Below are 17,221 nucleotides of genomic sequence, written 5' to 3'. Positions count from 1 at the left end.
TGCTGCCTCTCTCCACCTGTGCCCTTATTTCCCGTTTTCCCCTTCGCTCTACGTTCTCAATAAAGGGAGTGTGTACTCTTGGCTGTCCCGCTAATGAACTCACCTTAATTGTTAGCTCTCGCAAAGAAGGGAAGCAGGATATGAGAAATGAGTGCACCGTGGATTGGTTTTGGAAAAAGACAGGCTTTAAGAAATATGATGATGAGCCAGCGCTGAACAACTCACCTCATGCAAAGAGTCTTCAGTAAAATTAGGGACACTTCTATCTCTTGCCATAATCTCCCTTGAAGTCCTTCCCCTGAAACCCAAAACAAAGTAAAATCGGGGTCTGAAATAGTGGTGTGAAGCACCCGGCCGGCCACCAGGTGGCAGCATTTGGTGGCCGCAGACTTCTCTCTAACCCACCAAGGGGGCGCACACGCAGCCTGCCTTGTAAGTAAAGTAGGATCAAAAGCACAGAAACCAGCTCAAATTTTATACTCACTTAAACTGACCACCTGAGGGGACAAAGTAAAACTGTCTGGTAAAAGGTTCATCTGGCAGGTCATACATTTTTGAGTTCCCTGTAGACAGAAAAGGACAAACCTTTGAAAACTTCCAAAGTAAAAAAAAATAACTAAAAAAAAACAAAAAACTTCCAAAGTAGTCTAAGAATTGGTTTAAAGTCATAGCATAGGTGCAACCTTCCAATTTTCTTAGTTTAACAAAATTTAGAAAATTAAGCACTGCTGTTTGCTTAAAGAAACGTATCAGTAGCAATTTATTACCACGTGAAGCCCCATGGGAAGGAAAGACACGTCTTATTAATACACACAGATATTCTCCAGCTACAGGCAGCTGTGGTCAGACAGCCTCAGGATTATCCAGAGACAGAAGAGGGTTTACTCACATCACTGGACTACAAACGATATTTTTTTTAAGATTTTATGTATTTATTCATGAGAGACACAGAGAGAGAGAGAGAGGCAGAGACACAGGCAGAGGGAGAACCAGGCTCCACGCAGGGGTCTCCAGGATCACGCCCTGGGCTGAAGGCGGCGCTAAACCGCTGAGCCACCCAGGCTGCCCTACAAACAATATCTTTTAAAAAAAAAAATTAAAAAGAAATAGAGCAGAAGGACACCTGGCTGGCTCGGTCAGTTGTACAGCACGTGACTCTTGATCGCATGCTTGTGAGTTTGAAACCCACTGCTTACAAAAGAAAAAAAAAATCTTAAAAAAAAAATTAAAACAGGAGCACTTGGGGCACTCAGTGGTTGAGCATCTGCCTTTGGCTCAGGATGTGATCTTGGAGTCCCGAGATCGAGTCCTGCATCGGCTCCCCGCGGGAGCCTGCTTCTCCCTCTGCCTGTGTCTCTGCCTCTCTTTGTGTGTCTCTCATGAATAATTAATAAAATCTTTAAAAAATAAATAGAGGCATGGGCCCTATCTAGACTATAACAAAAAACTTCAGCCCTATCCATGTCTGCCAACTACTCTTCTAATTACCAATAATCTCTATACACCTGCAAATAAAATTTTAAAAATGAATGAACGAATGAATGAATGAACGAATGAAAAACCTTTAAAGTTAGCGGAAATGCTGCACCCCAGATGCCCAGGAAATGCTTAGAAAAAAGCCTGGATCTGGGCTACGTGGCATGCAGAACCTCCCAGAGACTGCTCCTCTTCTGCAGTTGGCAGGGAGGCCGAGTGGCCACCTCACTCCCTTGGGAGGCATGACCCCCAGCAACCAGAAAACCAGGAGCAAAACAAGCTGCTGAGCTAGGCAGTAACGGACGGCTCTTCGGCGCCCGTCTCCCGCCCCGAGTCATGAGTATAATGACATTCTACGTTCACAATTCAATCAACACTCACAAATTTCCCAATAAGCCCACACTGAGAATCAGAATGTAACTTCGTACATTTTTTCCTGATCTTAACCGTCACGTACTCCTTGTGGTCTGTTTGGCCCACGTCGTCCACGGACGCCACACAGCTCGGTACCACCTGAAGTAATTCCATTATTTTTGAGTTCTACAATTTGAAAGGGAGAAGGTTAACAGTAATATTTTTCACTCTTAGCAGGTTATTGCCTGGTTTTGACCTGTCAGTCTTGGTGCCGCTGGGCAGAAAGGCAGACGAAGCTGCAGCCACAGGGCCTCGAGGGGAGGAGCAGCCCTGCCCCGGGGCCCCGGGATAATGGGATCTCTTATCGCAGTTACCATGAGGTCACCGACGGCCCAGCACATAGTAAGTACTCAATAAAAAACACTCCTCTTTATCATCAGTTGAGAAAGTCGCTCAGGGAAGGTTTAAAATATTTCGATTCTGTGAAGAAATGTCACTGAATGGGGCGCCTGGGTTGGCTCAGTGGTTGAGCCTCTGCCTTTGGCTCAGGGTGTGATCCTGAAGTCCCAGGATCGAGTCCCACATCGGGCTCCCTGCTTGGAGCCTGCTTCTCCCTCTGCCTATGTTTCTGCCTCTCTGTGTCTCTCATGAATAAATAAATAAAATCTTTAAAAAAAAATGTCACTGAAAAATAATGTGATGAGCCTGTGAGTACGTTGGGTTTATGGGGACTTTTACATGACATCAGTGTCCTTTAACGGCCTACTAGCTGTGTATCCAGAGTCGAAAATGAAAACACTCAATGTAAAAATGGGGACAGGAGACAGCTCGCTTCTTCCAGGAGAGGAAGCTTCTCCTCACCAGTTCTCTGTGCAAACACCCACAGCGCTGGAAGGAGGGGGGAACTGGTCATCCAATCCCCTTACACGGAGAATAACTCAGGGAGTCTTAGAACCACCAACCAACCAAATTTCTCCATTGTGCTAAGACCCCAGGTGCCCAGTGCAGGGAGGGTGAGCCCAGAACGCGGCCTCAGCTTGCTGCTTCCCCGTGAGCACCTGATAGCTCGTCCCTGGGCCAACCAGGGCACCCGCACCTGCAGTTACAGGGGGCAGGGGGCACCTCTATGCACCCCTTCAAAGGCGAGCCCTGAAAGACTGGCCCCTGGCTCCCCGGGCAGGCCACCTCTGATGTTTAGCCACACTGACAGACTCCAAGCGCAGCGATTCAAAGGTCGGCCACGGCTACATCGGATGTGGTTTAACCACAGGGAATCCCTGAAGCGCCCACTCACCTGTTCGGCACAATCGATGGCGGTGCACTGCCGCTTGTTCACCACCTGAACTGATGCCCCATGAAGCAGAAGCAGCTCCACCACGAAGACGTGCTTTTCTATCACCGCCTCGTGCAGAGCTGTATTACCCTTATTGTTACAGACGTTGATGGAGGCCCCGTGCTAGAAGGAGAAACCGTGTAATCAAAAGGAATGCCAGAGGGGCGCCTGGGTGGCTCAGTCGGTTAAGCGTCCAACTCTTGATTTTGGCTCAGATCATGATCTCAGGGCGGTGAGATCGAGCCCCATGTCAGGCTCTGTGCTGGGCATGGAGCCTGCTCTAGATTCTCTGTGTCCTTCTCCCTCTGTTCCTTCCTCCCCACCCCCGACTAGCACATGCTGCTCCCTCTCTCTCTCAAAACAAAAGCAAAAACAAAAACAAAAGGAATGCCAGAAAACAATGAGGACCCCACTACTGACGATATCAGCAGCTCCGGGGCTGGGGGGCCCTTACCTGTAACAGCAATGCTGCAACTTCGTGGTAGCCGTTGGAACAGGCGTAAATGAGGGGTGTGTTTCCACTTATATCCTTTTTATTGGGTTTTGCTTTAGAATCCAATAGACACCTCACCACCTAGCCCAGAGAAGACAAATTTTCAACTTTAATTAAAGTCATGGAAGAAATTCTTTAACTTGACATCCTTACGACTTTCCCCTAAGTTTATTTGGGAGGCTCTTTAGACACGCCTGACTCAGGAGAACACAGACCAAGTGAAGCGGGGCGCAACAGACATTTGGTGAGGGTCTCCTCCACCAGGCAACGTGCTAGTGCAATTTTTTTGTCCATGTCATCATGTGACCTGCCCTCTGGAGGGCTGGAATTATTACTCTAGTTCTACAGATGGGATAACTGATGTTTGAAGTGCTATGCGAGCTGTTAACAAGAGAGATGGAAGACTTGGTTTGGTTCCTGTCTTTTATTTTTAAAGGAAGCACCACACCCAACATGGGGCTTGAACTCACGACCCTGAGATCAAGTGTCGCATGATCTAACCAACTGAGCCAGCCAGGCACCCCTGGTTCTTGTCTTTTAAAACCTTACGGTAGAGCTAGTGTAGTGAGGGAAAAATTTTTTTAAGTTGGAAATTTTCAAAAAGAAATCTAGGACTTTGAAAAACTCCATCACTTCACAATTCTCTCTTGCACCCCCTCCACAGGGCCATTCTCTATAAAGTACTAAAGTGTCTGACAAAGGCCAAGGGCTTGGGATGAAAGGTGCTAGGCTGTAGGTAGAGCCCTCGATGACCAACACCCAAGCACCAGAGACGGCTCCTGCTGGGGTCAGAAACAGAATGACGGCCTCTGTGCCACCAGGAAGTGAATGGCCGTGAGGTGGGGGGCGGGGAAGGGAGGGGGAAGGCCCACCCCCAGAAGCTCCAGAGGTCTGTGTTCCGATATGGAGCAGTTCTGCCATGTGCAGCACAGAATCTCAGCGCTGGGAGGAAGGAAATGTGTCTGTCCTCTGGGCCAACACCCCCTCCGCCTCTGCAGCATTCCCACCAAGTACAGTTCTAACCCAAAGCCCTCTGCCCAGGAGACAGAACCTGTACCTGAAAGTGGCCCTTCTGGCAGGCCAGGTGGAGCGGGACAGCTTGGTTTACGTTTCTGGCACCGGCATTGGCACCGTGTTTCAACAGGAGATGGATGAGGTCCGCCCGACCGTGCAGGGCAGCCACATGCAGCGGGGAAGTGCCGTCCTGGTTGGTCACATTCACACCAAGCCCGCTGGCAGGAATCTTTGCCAGCTTCTAGCAAATGCAGAAGATGGAGACAGAAATGTCATTAGTATTTAAGACACTGGGCTGAAGGAATTAAAGCCATCTGTCCCCTGCAGCCCCTGTGCAAAATTTAGGATCACGGTGGGACCCAGAATCGGGTTGCCCACAGGTGAATTCCTACGACTCGAGAAAGGTAAGGTATACCAAAGATTACGTGCACCTCCAAGAGCAAGCCCCCTGGAATGATGCCCTCTTTATGCCAAAGCAATTCAATGGGAAACAGAAAGTCTGCTCAACAAATGGTGTCCGAACAACAAGATATCCACATATGGAAAAACTGCACATCAACCCTTAGCTCACCGCACACAACAGTTAAAAATTCATCACAGACCTAAACGCTGACAGCTGCAGCTATAAAGTTCTTGGAGTGAGTACACAAGAAAATCTTGGCAATGCTTGATAAGTAAAGATTTCTTAGATGAGACACAGAAAAGCAAAAACCATAAAGGAACAGTTTGATAAACTAGACTTAATGCAAATTTTATATGGTTATTCTTTGAAAGACACAATCAAGAAAACAAAAAGGCAAGTCACAGAGTGGGAGAGAGTGTGTGGCATGTACCAACCAGAATTTCATAACAACAAGAGATTCTTATAACTCAATTAGACGATATGAATTTGTAAAAGAAGGCAAAAGATTTGGAAAGAAGAAAGATACATGTTTATATTGGGGAGATAGTCCGTGGATTCACAATGGTGTTAAAATCAGTCATGCCAACAGAAGAACAATCAGCAATTAAAAGGACAAACGAAACATTTATTAGCCATACAACTGAAAACAAACATTAAATCGCGATACTGAATCCCACATTTTGATAATAAAATTACTATTTCGGTGTCCTGGCCAGGGATGAAAACTTTGGTTATCCAGTTCACTTTCTGATGATTAAAAAGGTTCTCTTGGTGAAAAAAACATGCTAATTAAAAGCGTGAATTTTGCTGCTTGTAAATCGTACCCCACAAAATAAAGAACAAAGAGATGAAGAAGTAGGAAGAAAAGAAATGCAATGAAACTGCGCACGGATAGGAATGGCTAACGTTGAACAGTCACAAGGATGTGGAGCAACTAGAACTCTCACACTGGTGGCAGGAATGGAAAATGGAGAATCACCCTGGAAAACTGGAAGCTTCTTATCAAGTTACACACACACTTACTGCACAATCCAGCACTTAATTACGCCCCGAGGTATTTACCCAAGTAAACATACATTTATATAAAAATGTGTTTACAAATGTTCACACTAGCTTTCTTCACAAAACCCCAAACAGGAAAGTACTGAAACATTCATCAACAGGTTATTAGATAAATTATAGTGTACTGAACAAAAGACAGCAATTGGAAGGGCGGGCGACCCGGCGTGGATCTCAAAACGTTCTGCCGAGGAAAGGAAGCCAGACTCAAAAGAGTATGTACTGTCTAGTTTTCCATTCACATGAAGTTCTAGAAGATGCCAGCAAGTCTGCAATGACAGAGAGCAGACCAGGGGTTGCCTGGGACGGGGAGGGACGAGGGGAGCAAGAACTTCAAAGCAGCCCAAGAAAACCCTCAGAAGTGATGGGAGTGTTCTGGATCGGGGCTGTGGTGACGGCTTCATGGCTTTACACATCTGCAGAAACTCATCACACTGTACACTGCACACGGGTACACTTTACTGGGTGCAAATTCTACGTCAGTAAGGGTTTGTTTCAAATATTTTATTGATTTATTAATGAGAGAGAGAGAGAGAGAGGCAGAGACACAGTCAGAGGGAGAAGCAGGCTCCATGCAGGTAGCCCGATGCAGGACTTGATCCCAGAACCCCGGGTCATGACCTGAGCCGAAGGCAGATGCTCAACCACTGAGCTCCTAGGCGTCCCTCAACAAGGGTTTTTAAAACAAACACCCTAGAGGTGCCCGGGTGGCTCAGGTAAGCGTCTGCCTTTGGCTCAGGGTATGATCCCAGGATCCTGGGATCAAGTCCCTCAGCAGGGGGTCTGCCTCTCTCTGCATATGCCTCTCTGTCTCTCTCTCTGTGTCTCTTTCTCTCGGTCTCTCTTGTGAATAAATAAATTCTTTAAAAACAAAACAAAATAAACACTCTAAACACACCAGTGAGCTAGAAGAAGGTGAGGCCAGGGGGTGGTTAGCTAAATCACAGATGTGAAGCAATTTCCACATAAATGTTTTTATGTCTTTTAGAGAAATTTCAAAACCAGAAAAAGAGGTTTTTTAAAAAAGCAGAGAGGGCAGCCTGGGTGGCTCAGTGGTTGAGTGCCTGCCTTTGGCCCAGGGTGTGATCCTATAGTCCTGGGATCGTCCCACATCGGGCTCCCTGCATGGAGCCTGCTTCTCCCTCTGCCTGGGTCTCTGCCTCTCTCTCTGTGTCTCTCACGGATAAACAGATAAAGTCTTTTTTTAAAAAAAAAAAAAAAAAGCAGAGAACTAAGATTTTATCCAATAAATCCAGCAGTTATTTTAACGTGTAATCCAGTTTCTTGTTACAATGAGTGAACCATGAGGCGGGGAAAAGCTGAGGACAATGATGAGAACGGTGACAGACATGCTAACTGCCTCTGGCCAAACAACAGTCACTGCCGGGGCCCCAAGTCCGATGACTTCACATCGTATCCTTTGAAACATCACCTGCCTTTCTAATCCCTACACTTTTCTTTTTCTTTTTTTTTTTTTAAATTTTACTTATTTATTTATTTATGATAGTCACAGAGAGAGAGAGAGAGAGAGAGAGAGAGAGAGAGAGAGAGAGGCAGAGACACAGGCAGAGGGAGAAGCAGGCTCCATGCACCGGGAGCCCGACGTGGGATTCGATCCCGGGTCTCCAGGATCGCGCCCTGGGCCAAAGGCAGGCGCCAAACCGCTGTGCCACCCAGGGATCCCTCCCTACACTTTTCATAGCAGTCTGCGTAGGAGAAACCATTCTTTGGGCTGAGCCCACCCTGCAGCATGGGGACAGAACAAAAGTTGCACATCCCCAGTGTACGCATGACCCTGGAGTGAGCTGAAAAGCTGCATGTGAATGAACGTTTTACTCATTTCAACATTACTGGGTTAGAATAACCCACAGTGAAGCTTGTTACGACAAGGCAGTATATTATCTTGTACAATGAATGATGACACCACTATACCTGTTTTGCAGACAAATTAATTTTCTCAGTATGGGACACACACATCGAGTAGTTAGCACACAAGGGCATACTACACTGCACAATGCCATCTACTATTTCTCGAAAGAAAATGAAATACTTAAGTATACACTTATGAAAACATGGACAGGATCTGTATGCTAAAAATCACAAAATGATGAAGACATTAAAAGACGGCCTAAATATTTGGAGAGATATACTATGTTCATGAAGGCTTGACTCAGTAAAGATGTCATTTCTCCCCCAGTTTGATCTATGATTTTAATGCAATTCCAACCGAAATCCTAACAAGATTTTTGGTAGACACAAACAAACTTATTCTAAAACGTATATGGAGGGATGCCTGCGTGGCTCAGCAGTTGAGCATCTGCCTTCAGCTCAGGGTGTGATCCTAGAGTCCCGGGATCGAGTCCCACATCAGGCTCCCTGCATGGAGCCTGCTTCTCCCTCCGCCTGTGTCTCTGCCTCTGTGTCTCTCATGAATGAATGAATCAATCAATCTTTTAAAAAATGTACAAGGAAAGGCATAGGCCGTAAAATAACTAAAATTCTGGCAAAGAAGAGCAAGTTAGGAAGAATCACTCTGCCCCATCCAAAGGCTTCCTATAGCTACAGGAATCAAGACAGTGTGGGACTGGTGGAAGGACAGACACACAGATCCATGTGTGGGACAGAAGGCAGAACCTGGAGGGGGACCCACACCATACACTAGCAAATGAATAGGAACAGCAAATCAATGCAGGAAGGATGGTCCTTTCAACAGGTGGTGTGCAATAGGGAGACATCCACTGGCAAACAAAATGAACCCCAACCTAATCTCACAGCTCGTACAAGAACCAATGCAAGGTGATTTGACGGTTATCTAGGTAAAAGACAACCTACAGAACGGGAAAGATATCTGCAAATGACATATCAGATAAAGGGCTACTTTCCAAGATCTATAAAGAACTTATTAAACTCAACAGCAAAGAAACAAACAATCCAATCATGAAATGGGCAAAAGACATGAACAGAAATCTCACAAAGGAAGACACAGACATGGCCAACACACACATGAGAAAATGCTCCGCATCACTTGCCATCAGGGAAATACAAATCAAAACCACAATGAGATCCCACCTCACACCAGTGAGAATGGGGAAAATTAACAAGGCAGGAAACCACAAATGTTGGAGAGGATGCGGAGAAAAGGGAACCAACCCTCTTACACTGTTGGTGGGAATGTGAACTGGGGCAGCCACTCTGGAAAACTGTGTGGAGGTTCCTCAAAGAGTTAAAAATAGACCTGCCCTACGACCCAGCAATTGCACTGTTGGGGATTTACCCCAAAGACTCAGATGCAATGAAACGCCGGGACACCTGCACCCCGATGTTTCTAGCAGCCATGTCCACAATAGCCAAACTGTGGAAGGAGCCTCGGTGTCCATCGAAAGACGATGGATAAAGAAGCTGTGGTCTATGTATACAATGGAATATTCCTCAGGCATTAGGAATGACAAATACCCACCATTTGCTTCAACGTGGATGGACCTGGAGGGTATTATGCTGAGTGAAGTAAGTCAATCGGAGGACAAACATTATATGGTCTCATTCATTTGGGGAATATGAATAATAGTGAAAGGGAATATAAGGGAAGGGAGAAGAAATGTGTGGGAAATATCAGAAAGGGAGACAGAACATAAAGACTCCTAACTCTGGGAAACGAACTAGGGGTGGTGGAAGGGGAGGAGGGCGGGGGTGGGGGTGACTGGGTGACGGGCACTGAGGGGGGCACTTGACGGGATGAGCACTGGGTGTTATTCTGTATGTTGGTAAATTGAACACCAATAAAAAATAAATGTATTTAAAAAAAAAAAAAGAACCAACGCAGGGGTTGGGGGGTGGCAGGGAGACAGGTGCGTGGGGGAAGGGCAGCACGAGTGGTTCTTGCCGTGGTGAGGGAGCTGGTTGGTACCTCCAGGGCAGGAGGGTGCGCCAAGCTATGCCTGTGATAAAAGTAAGCACCTGTGCAGGCACATGTGGGCACAAGGAAAACCAAAGAAATGTGGATAAGACATATGGATTGTTTCTGTGTCAGTATCCAGACTGGGATACCGTCCTGTGGCCTGGCGACCCCTTACCACCGGGGGAGCCTGGGTAGAGGGAGTGGGACCCTCTGCGTTTGGGGGGAGGGTCCCCCCGCAGAAGGCATAGCAACGTGAGCAAAGACAGTGGCCAGTGGATCCCGCAGCAGCTTCCGCAGAGGCCTGGCAGGCGTGTGGACAGACACCCTCAGGCACAAACGCTCGCCTGTGACCCACGGGCCCAGGGAGCAGCTGCAACGGGGACGGAGCACGGGTGCGGGTCGCACCCAGAGCCGCTCTAGTCCCAGCTTCTCTCCCGAGCTGAACGACTCCCCGTCCCCTCCTCTCGGGGGGACAGCAACGGGCAGCCACTCAGTAACGCACTGGCTGAGAAGCAGGCGCCTTCCTGGGGGGAGAGCCCTCTGCCTCCCGCCCCGCCCCTGGCCGCGCCCACAGGAGCCGACCAAACCTTCTGAGCTGGAGCGCATTTCGGACACTGGCACAGGGGGTGACAGAAGTCGACATCACCCACGGCAGCGGCGTCCTCCAATTCATCCAGGTCCTCCTCGGTCCACTCCAAAAGGTAACGCACCTGGGGTCGCGCAGGAAGGAGAAAGGAGAACGTAAAACTCCTTCATTCTGTACGAGCTGCAGCAGGTACCCTACATGCACCTGCTCCCAGGCCAGGACCCGGCTTCCCGACCCCCGCTCAGCCCTCCTCCGGGTGACGCACAGACCTCAGCGACCTTTCTAGAGCCTGGGCTGGACACTCGTTCTTCAGAGCAGTGCTGTGCTCACCCTCGTCCTGGGGCAAGCAGTGGCCACCTCGGCCTATCACCTGGCTGCACACCTTCGACAGCCCGGGCAAGGCCACGCTCGGGGGCCGAACAAGGTGGCTGCAGCCACACGACCGGGCAGTGGTGCCAGAACCGCCCCACAGGCTGCCTGATGCCACCCGGTAGGGATGGGGGACTGTGTAACACCACCCGGGAGGGATGGTGGACTGTTCGACGCCACCCGGGAGAGCACAAGGGAGTGCCTGATGCCACCCAGGAGGGACGGGGGATTATCTGACACCACCCGGGAGGGACAGGGGACTGCCAAAAGGTCCCATGTATGTTCCAGTGAAAACTACTCTCTGGGACATCAAATTTGAACATGGGAAACCATATTAACACGTTTCCAGGCCTGCTGGAGAGCACAGAGACGGCCAGCGTGTGCGTGCAGGGAGGGGCAGGGCTTCCATAGAGCCCCCGTCACCCCGACCCCCTCTCCTCCAGGTCCCTTCCGCACCCCGACAGCAGACACCCCTCAGGCTGGAACGGACAGGGCCAGGGACCAAGAACTGGGGGGAGCAGAGGGGCAGGTGCCCGGGGCGGGGATCGGTTTGGGTGGTGACCCCGGGGCGCTGGGCAGTCTGCTGTTGCTCACCCCGTGTGAACGGCCTCAGCCCTCACCCAGGCACAGAAGGAAGAGCAGGTGTGTCAGGACACGGGGACAGTCCCAGTCCCTGCCCTGCACAGGCTCCACCGTGGCTCAGCCAGCGGCACACGCAGGGAGCAGCCCCGTCACACTCCGCAAGCTCATTCTGACGTCAGGGCCTGAAGAATTCGCACTCTGCTTCCCCCAAAGGCCGCCGGGGTCCCCGGGGGCCGGTCTCATGAGAGGACAGGTACAGATGCGGACCCCACGTCCTGCCCCCGGAGGGACCACGTGTCAGCCGCTGCACTGACCGTGGCCTCCGGATAAAAGCTGGCACGTCAGTGACCACGGTCAGATCGTGAGCACCCCGAGCTGGTTATACGAGGACCCCAGTAACTTCTACGCGCCCCCTCATGCTGGACCATCAGCAACAGGCGTCCCTGAACCACAGGGCACTGCCAAGCTCTCGTCAGAGGACTGACTGCGAGCCCCTCGCCCCACAGGCACCCAATTTCCTCCTCCTCCCAGACTGGGGACGGAGCGAGAGCCTTTCAGGAAGCCGAGGGCAGGCAGGGGCAGTGGCCCAGGGAATCCACAAAGGCCGTCTCCACTCTCCAGTGGCCTCCTCGGATCATCCCTGTCACCTGCAGCGGGGGCTGGGACGGTCACCTCCCCTCGCCAACCCAGAGCAGCCACCTCGTCGGGACCCCCGACCGTGACTCCTCGGAGTCCCAAGCCTCAGACCTCGGCCTCCCGCCCAGACACCACAGCAACGTCCACGGGGCCACACCCGCGCCTCTGGGCTCTGGCCACCCCCGGCCCCAGCCCCGACCCCAGCCCCCCGACCCTAGCCCCACCCCGCCACCCTCCACCAGCCCTGCCTGTGCATCGTGCTCGCAGCCAGCACCTGGGCTGAGCGCACACTCTGTGCCCCGCACTCGGCAGGGCTGGCCAACACCACACCCCCTCGTGGACAGGAACGTGGGAAAGGCTCCCTGCGTAGCTGTTTATGTCCGCCTGCCCCTATGTGACTGCCACGTAGTCGCTACATGCCGCCCTCCCGTGCGGGGTGAACAGAACGCAGCTCCTGACTGAGCTGGAGACAAGAAACACAGGCTCAGCTCTTTTCAACCAAGAGGAAGCGTTTTTAGACACGCTTCCAAAAACTCACCATTTCTAGATCCCCGTCAGCAACCGCTCTTAAAAGTTTTTCTACCTTAAAGGAAAGAGAACGTTAAGAAACGACTTCAATAATAGAGCAATAATAGAAATGACAGCATCCGACCACCCAGAAGCTCTCCTCGGCGTCTCTCCAGCCACCCCTGGGATCGCCCAGCGAGGCCGTGGAGGCCGTCCAGGAGAGCCCTAGCGTGCACCGAACCCGGTACCACCCGAGGTCCATAAACCAGCAGCTGGTGACCTGGCCACTGCCAACAAAGTACAAGTGCCTGCTAGGGGGCCGGCCGCCCTGTGGAACCACATGCTCAGCCCCCGTCATCCCACAGCGGAGGGCACGCCCCAGGCACATTTCTCCCAGGAACGATGCCAGGGCTCTCCCAGACTTCGGAACGTGTCTCTCGGCCTACTCTGCTGTGCTTTTGCATCAGGATAAGCTTATGGGACCCTCCCAGAGCAGGTCACTGGCCTCCGCGGATACTCCCCGCCCACAGGGAAGCACGCAGAGGAGCTGTGGCACGCCCGTGGGAGGGTCTGCTCTGTGCGCTGACGCTGGACAAGCTCTCAGACGAGTTAAATGGAGGGAAAAAACCCAAACAGGCTGTAAATCACGTTACAGGACACGACATGTCAGTACGAAGTCAGGAATGACCCATCAGGTGGACGGGGATGCTTACGGGGCAGGACGTGCGGGCAGATACTGTAGTTTATAGATGATCTTAAATCTGTGGGCCTACGGGTGACCTTACTTAGACTTGTCCTGGAAGACGCCGTCCTCTCTCCCTCCGTCACTCCCTCACACGCACACCCAGTATCCCCAAAGTCAAGAGCTGCTCCAGGAGCCGACCACGCAGGCAGCAGGGTGACAAGTACTGGCGGGGTCCCCTCCGGGCCACGGCGCCCTCCCACCTGGGCGCCTCACCTCTCTGTAGTCCTTCTTGGGCTCCTCCTGTCTGGAGCTCGCCAACACGGAGGAGAAGCTGGAGGTGGAGGAGGCCTGGCTGATGGAATCCGCGGGGCGCTGAGGGGGCTGCACGGGGACCTGTGGCCAGGGGCCCAACAGGGAAGGGCCTCGTGAGGGCCAGAGAGCAGGCCCGGACTCAGAGAGGACCCCCGAGGCCAGCCCTGCCCACTCACCTCTGAAGACTTCCGCCTCCTTTCCAAGGGCAGGTGATGGGCTTCCATTATTGACAGAATCTGGGACGGGAAGGGGGCGTGAGAGATTCCGAACGAGGGAAGTTACCCAAGTAGCGTCCCCGACGCCCGGCTGCTGCCCCTCTCCTCAGGAGGTCACGCAGCCCCACTGCACCCTTGGAGAGACCGAGAAACTGTGGCCCCACCAGGCGGGGCTCCCCCGGGTCACTCTCCCTGGGGTGAGCAGCAGGGACTTAAACCTCCGGAACCTGCTGCTGCAGATCTCAGGTCGTGTTCTCATGACACACACGGCCTATAACCGCACTCGGGACACAGAAAGAGGGCGGGAGGAGACCTGGGGAGGTGAGGGGCGCGTCCGTGGCGTGGGTGACGGGGCCGGTCTCACACGTGTCTACTTGCCTCTCCAGCCTGAGTTGTACACGTTAAACAAGTTCAGCTTTGTGGGTGTCAACCATACCTCAATAAAGTGGTTAAAAAGCAAAAACTGTTCTCCTAGAAGGTGATGTTCTCACGTTCGTAGGAACTGTTCTCCTACGAACGCCCTGAAAGAACCCCATGGGAGAGACGCAAGCTGTGAAAGCAGCCGGTCAAACGTCACGAGGCGGAAAGCAGAGCCTGTGCCAGGGGAAAGGGCTGGCGACCCGCGGCGAGGCGGCCACCGAAGCGCCCCGTCGCTCCCCACCCGCCCACGGCTGAGCTCCTTCACCGCACGCTGCCAGACTCCGAGCGTTTCCCAGAACTACCAACGGGAAAGGACTGGTTCGTTCACAGGTCATCTGCGAAGAAACTGAACCCAGCGATGCTCACAACCGGCCAGGAGAGGATAGGATAAGGCGTTTAGGAGCCAAACAGGAAGGCAGAGCTCAGACACCTGCTGCCTCCACGGCCCGGGCCGTGTCCCTGCATCTCTCAGCCACAGCCGCTGTCCTGTCACCCTCTGCTCACAATCTGTCTGCTCACAATCCCGCGGCACTCGGAGGCCGGGGAAAACTCTGCTGGGAGCAGCTCTTTGAACACGACTGAGAACAACTGCCAGTAAACTTGGAAATCATATAAATAAGTAAAATCCATTAACAAGCAGGTCCCAAACGCAGCAGACAGGGTGCAGGCCAAGTTTGGTCCTGAGGCACTAATGCAGTTTGCACGGCCAAGACCTCATCTCTGGACATTGATTCTTTTTTTTTTTTTTTTCAAATCAAATTGATGCTCCGAGATGAAAAAAGCTACCTTTGAGTTTAGTGCACAGTTGAGGGGTGTTTCTTTCAGCCTGTTCTGGATCTCGGTGGAGGCTCCGTTTTGCAGTAACGTCTCTATGATGCCTTGGTAGCCCCACCGTGCAGCTATGTGCAGTGGGGTGTCTCCTTTCTCATTACCGATGTCCAGTCTGCACGACTGCACGTCATAGTAGACCAGAGCCTTCACACACTGCAAAGAAAATGGGGAATACCACCATTAAGTCACACGCCAGGCCTCGCGCAATGTCTGTGGACCCCCACAGCCACAGTCCACGCCCTGCTTCCATCCACGGTCCAGTCACCAAGCAAACGTGCAGGAAGAGAGAGACCTCAAGGTCACCTCAGCAGCACACATCACTTTTTTGAAAGAACCCAACTGCCAGTGAGTAAGAAAAGGCTGAACAAACTGGGATGCACCCATGTGCAGGATGGGGTGGCTGCAGCAGGCGGGAAACCGCTGTCCCCTGAAAGGCCCACTGCAAGTTGGCCCCCGACTTGAAATGTTCCTCAGGAGCTCGGATTTGAGGACACGGTGTCTAAATCTTACACTGCTGGTGGGTATGCACGCTGGCGCAGCCACACGGGAAAACAGTATGGAGGCGCCTCACCAAGTTGAAACCAAAGCCACCCTACAACCCAGCAATTGCAGCACTAGGTATCTGCCCCAAAGAGACAACTACAGAGATCCGAAGGGGCACCTGCACCCCAGTGTTCACAGCAGCCACGTCCACAACAGCCAAACTGTGCAAAGAGCCCAGATGTCCATCGGCACGTGAAGGGATAACGAAGATGTGGTATAAATATACCATGGAGTATTACTCAGCCATCAAAAAAAATGGAATCTTGCCATTTGCAACAATGTGGATGGAACTGGAGGGTGTTACGCTAAGAGAAACAAGTCAATCAGAGAAAGACAATTACCAGGTGATCTCACTCACATGCGGAATTTAAGAAACAAAACAGAGGAGCACAGGGGAAGAGGAAAAAGGAAAACAAGACGAAATCAGGAAGGGAGACAAACCGTAAGACTCTTAACTCTAGGGAACAAACGGAGGGTCGCTGGAGGGGAGGGGGGGCTAACTGGGTGATGAGTTAAGGAGGCACGTGGTGTAATGGTGTAATGAGCCCTGGGTGTTACGTGCAACTGAGGAACCACCGACCTCTTCATCTGAAACTAATGATTAATTGAATTTAAATTTCAAGAATGGTTCAACATTAAATCAATCGATCAATCAACTGTGGGACAATGTGGTTTCTGCGGAACACCTGCTTTCCTTCTAGGACTCTGGAACTTGGGTATGTGCCAGGCACAGGGTATTTAGGTGACCAGCTTCCCACAAACATCTTGGGCCCTGAGTCCCTCCGGAGCTCTCCTGGTGGACAAGCCTCGGGATCTGTTGTCATAACTCCCTGCTGGATGAACTAAGGATGTACGCTCCCTGGGGAGGGGACGCTTTGAAGCTCGCACCTGGTTTCCTCCAGACTCCATCCGTCCACCTTTCCTCAACTTGGTGTCTGTGCTTTGTGTCCTTCGGCCACGATCGGTCATAGCCGGGTGACCATACGCTGAGTCCTATCAGTCGTCCCAGCAAAGCGCTGAGCCAAGGGGTGTTCTTAGGGACACAACACACAACAGATCACTGTGTGGTGACTATAGTACGGGCGGGGGCTACACTCCCTGGCCTCCAGGGTTTCCAGGATGTGGTGTTAAGAAGGTAAGTTGCAGGAAGATGAGCAGAGTAATAATATGCCACACATTTATAAGAAGGTATCAGTGGGGAAAACTGAGTAAAGGGTACAAGGGGTCTCTTTCTGTTAAGCCTTACAACTGCAGGTGAACCTACAATTGTTTCAAAATAAGTATTCTGCTTAAAAAAAAAAAGGTGGGTAGGGTACGATCTCATCTTTCCACATCAATCACACAGAGAAGATGCAGAGAGAGCGCTTACGACAAAGTAACACAGACACGCAGTTCAACGTGAGGTAGAAACGGACATGGTACGATTGTCGCTGTTATTACAAAAACCTAAAATCTAAAACTGAGTATGAACAAAGGTAAGAACCAGATGGCGGCAGGGATGAACGAAA

At 51.3% G+C, this 17,221-nt stretch overlaps 1 protein-coding gene across 4 annotated transcripts in view; it reads right to left on the bottom strand.

Annotated features, from left to right (window-relative positions):
- Positions 1–17,221, bottom strand: part of ANKRD27 (ankyrin repeat domain 27) — a 52,552-nt gene that overhangs the window by 2,174 nt on the left and 33,157 nt on the right. For all 4 annotated transcript variants that reach the window (XM_055309648.1, XM_055309650.1, XM_055309651.1 and 1 more), the window contains 11 exons: positions 15,126–15,323; positions 13,881–13,940; positions 13,666–13,785; positions 12,739–12,783; positions 10,615–10,737; positions 4,714–4,911; positions 3,618–3,737; positions 3,125–3,286; positions 1,905–2,016; positions 485–563; positions 226–298 (listed from right to left, as the gene is read on the bottom strand). In XM_055309648.1, the coding sequence (XP_055165623.1) occupies positions 226–298; positions 485–563; positions 1,905–2,016; positions 3,125–3,286; positions 3,618–3,737; positions 4,714–4,911; positions 10,615–10,737; positions 12,739–12,783; positions 13,666–13,785; positions 13,881–13,940; positions 15,126–15,323 (1,290 nt within the window). The remainder of the gene's footprint in view (positions 1–225; positions 299–484; positions 564–1,904; positions 2,017–3,124; positions 3,287–3,617; positions 3,738–4,713; positions 4,912–10,614; positions 10,738–12,738; positions 12,784–13,665; positions 13,786–13,880; positions 13,941–15,125; positions 15,324–17,221) is intronic.

Source organism: Nyctereutes procyonoides, unplaced genomic scaffold (genome assembly GCF_905146905.1).
Source record: "Nyctereutes procyonoides isolate TBG_1078 unplaced genomic scaffold, NYPRO_anot_genome, whole genome shotgun sequence".
Classification (NCBI taxonomy): Eukaryota; Metazoa; Chordata; class Mammalia; order Carnivora; family Canidae; genus Nyctereutes; species Nyctereutes procyonoides.
This window is presented reverse-complemented; position numbering and strand designations above follow the sequence as displayed.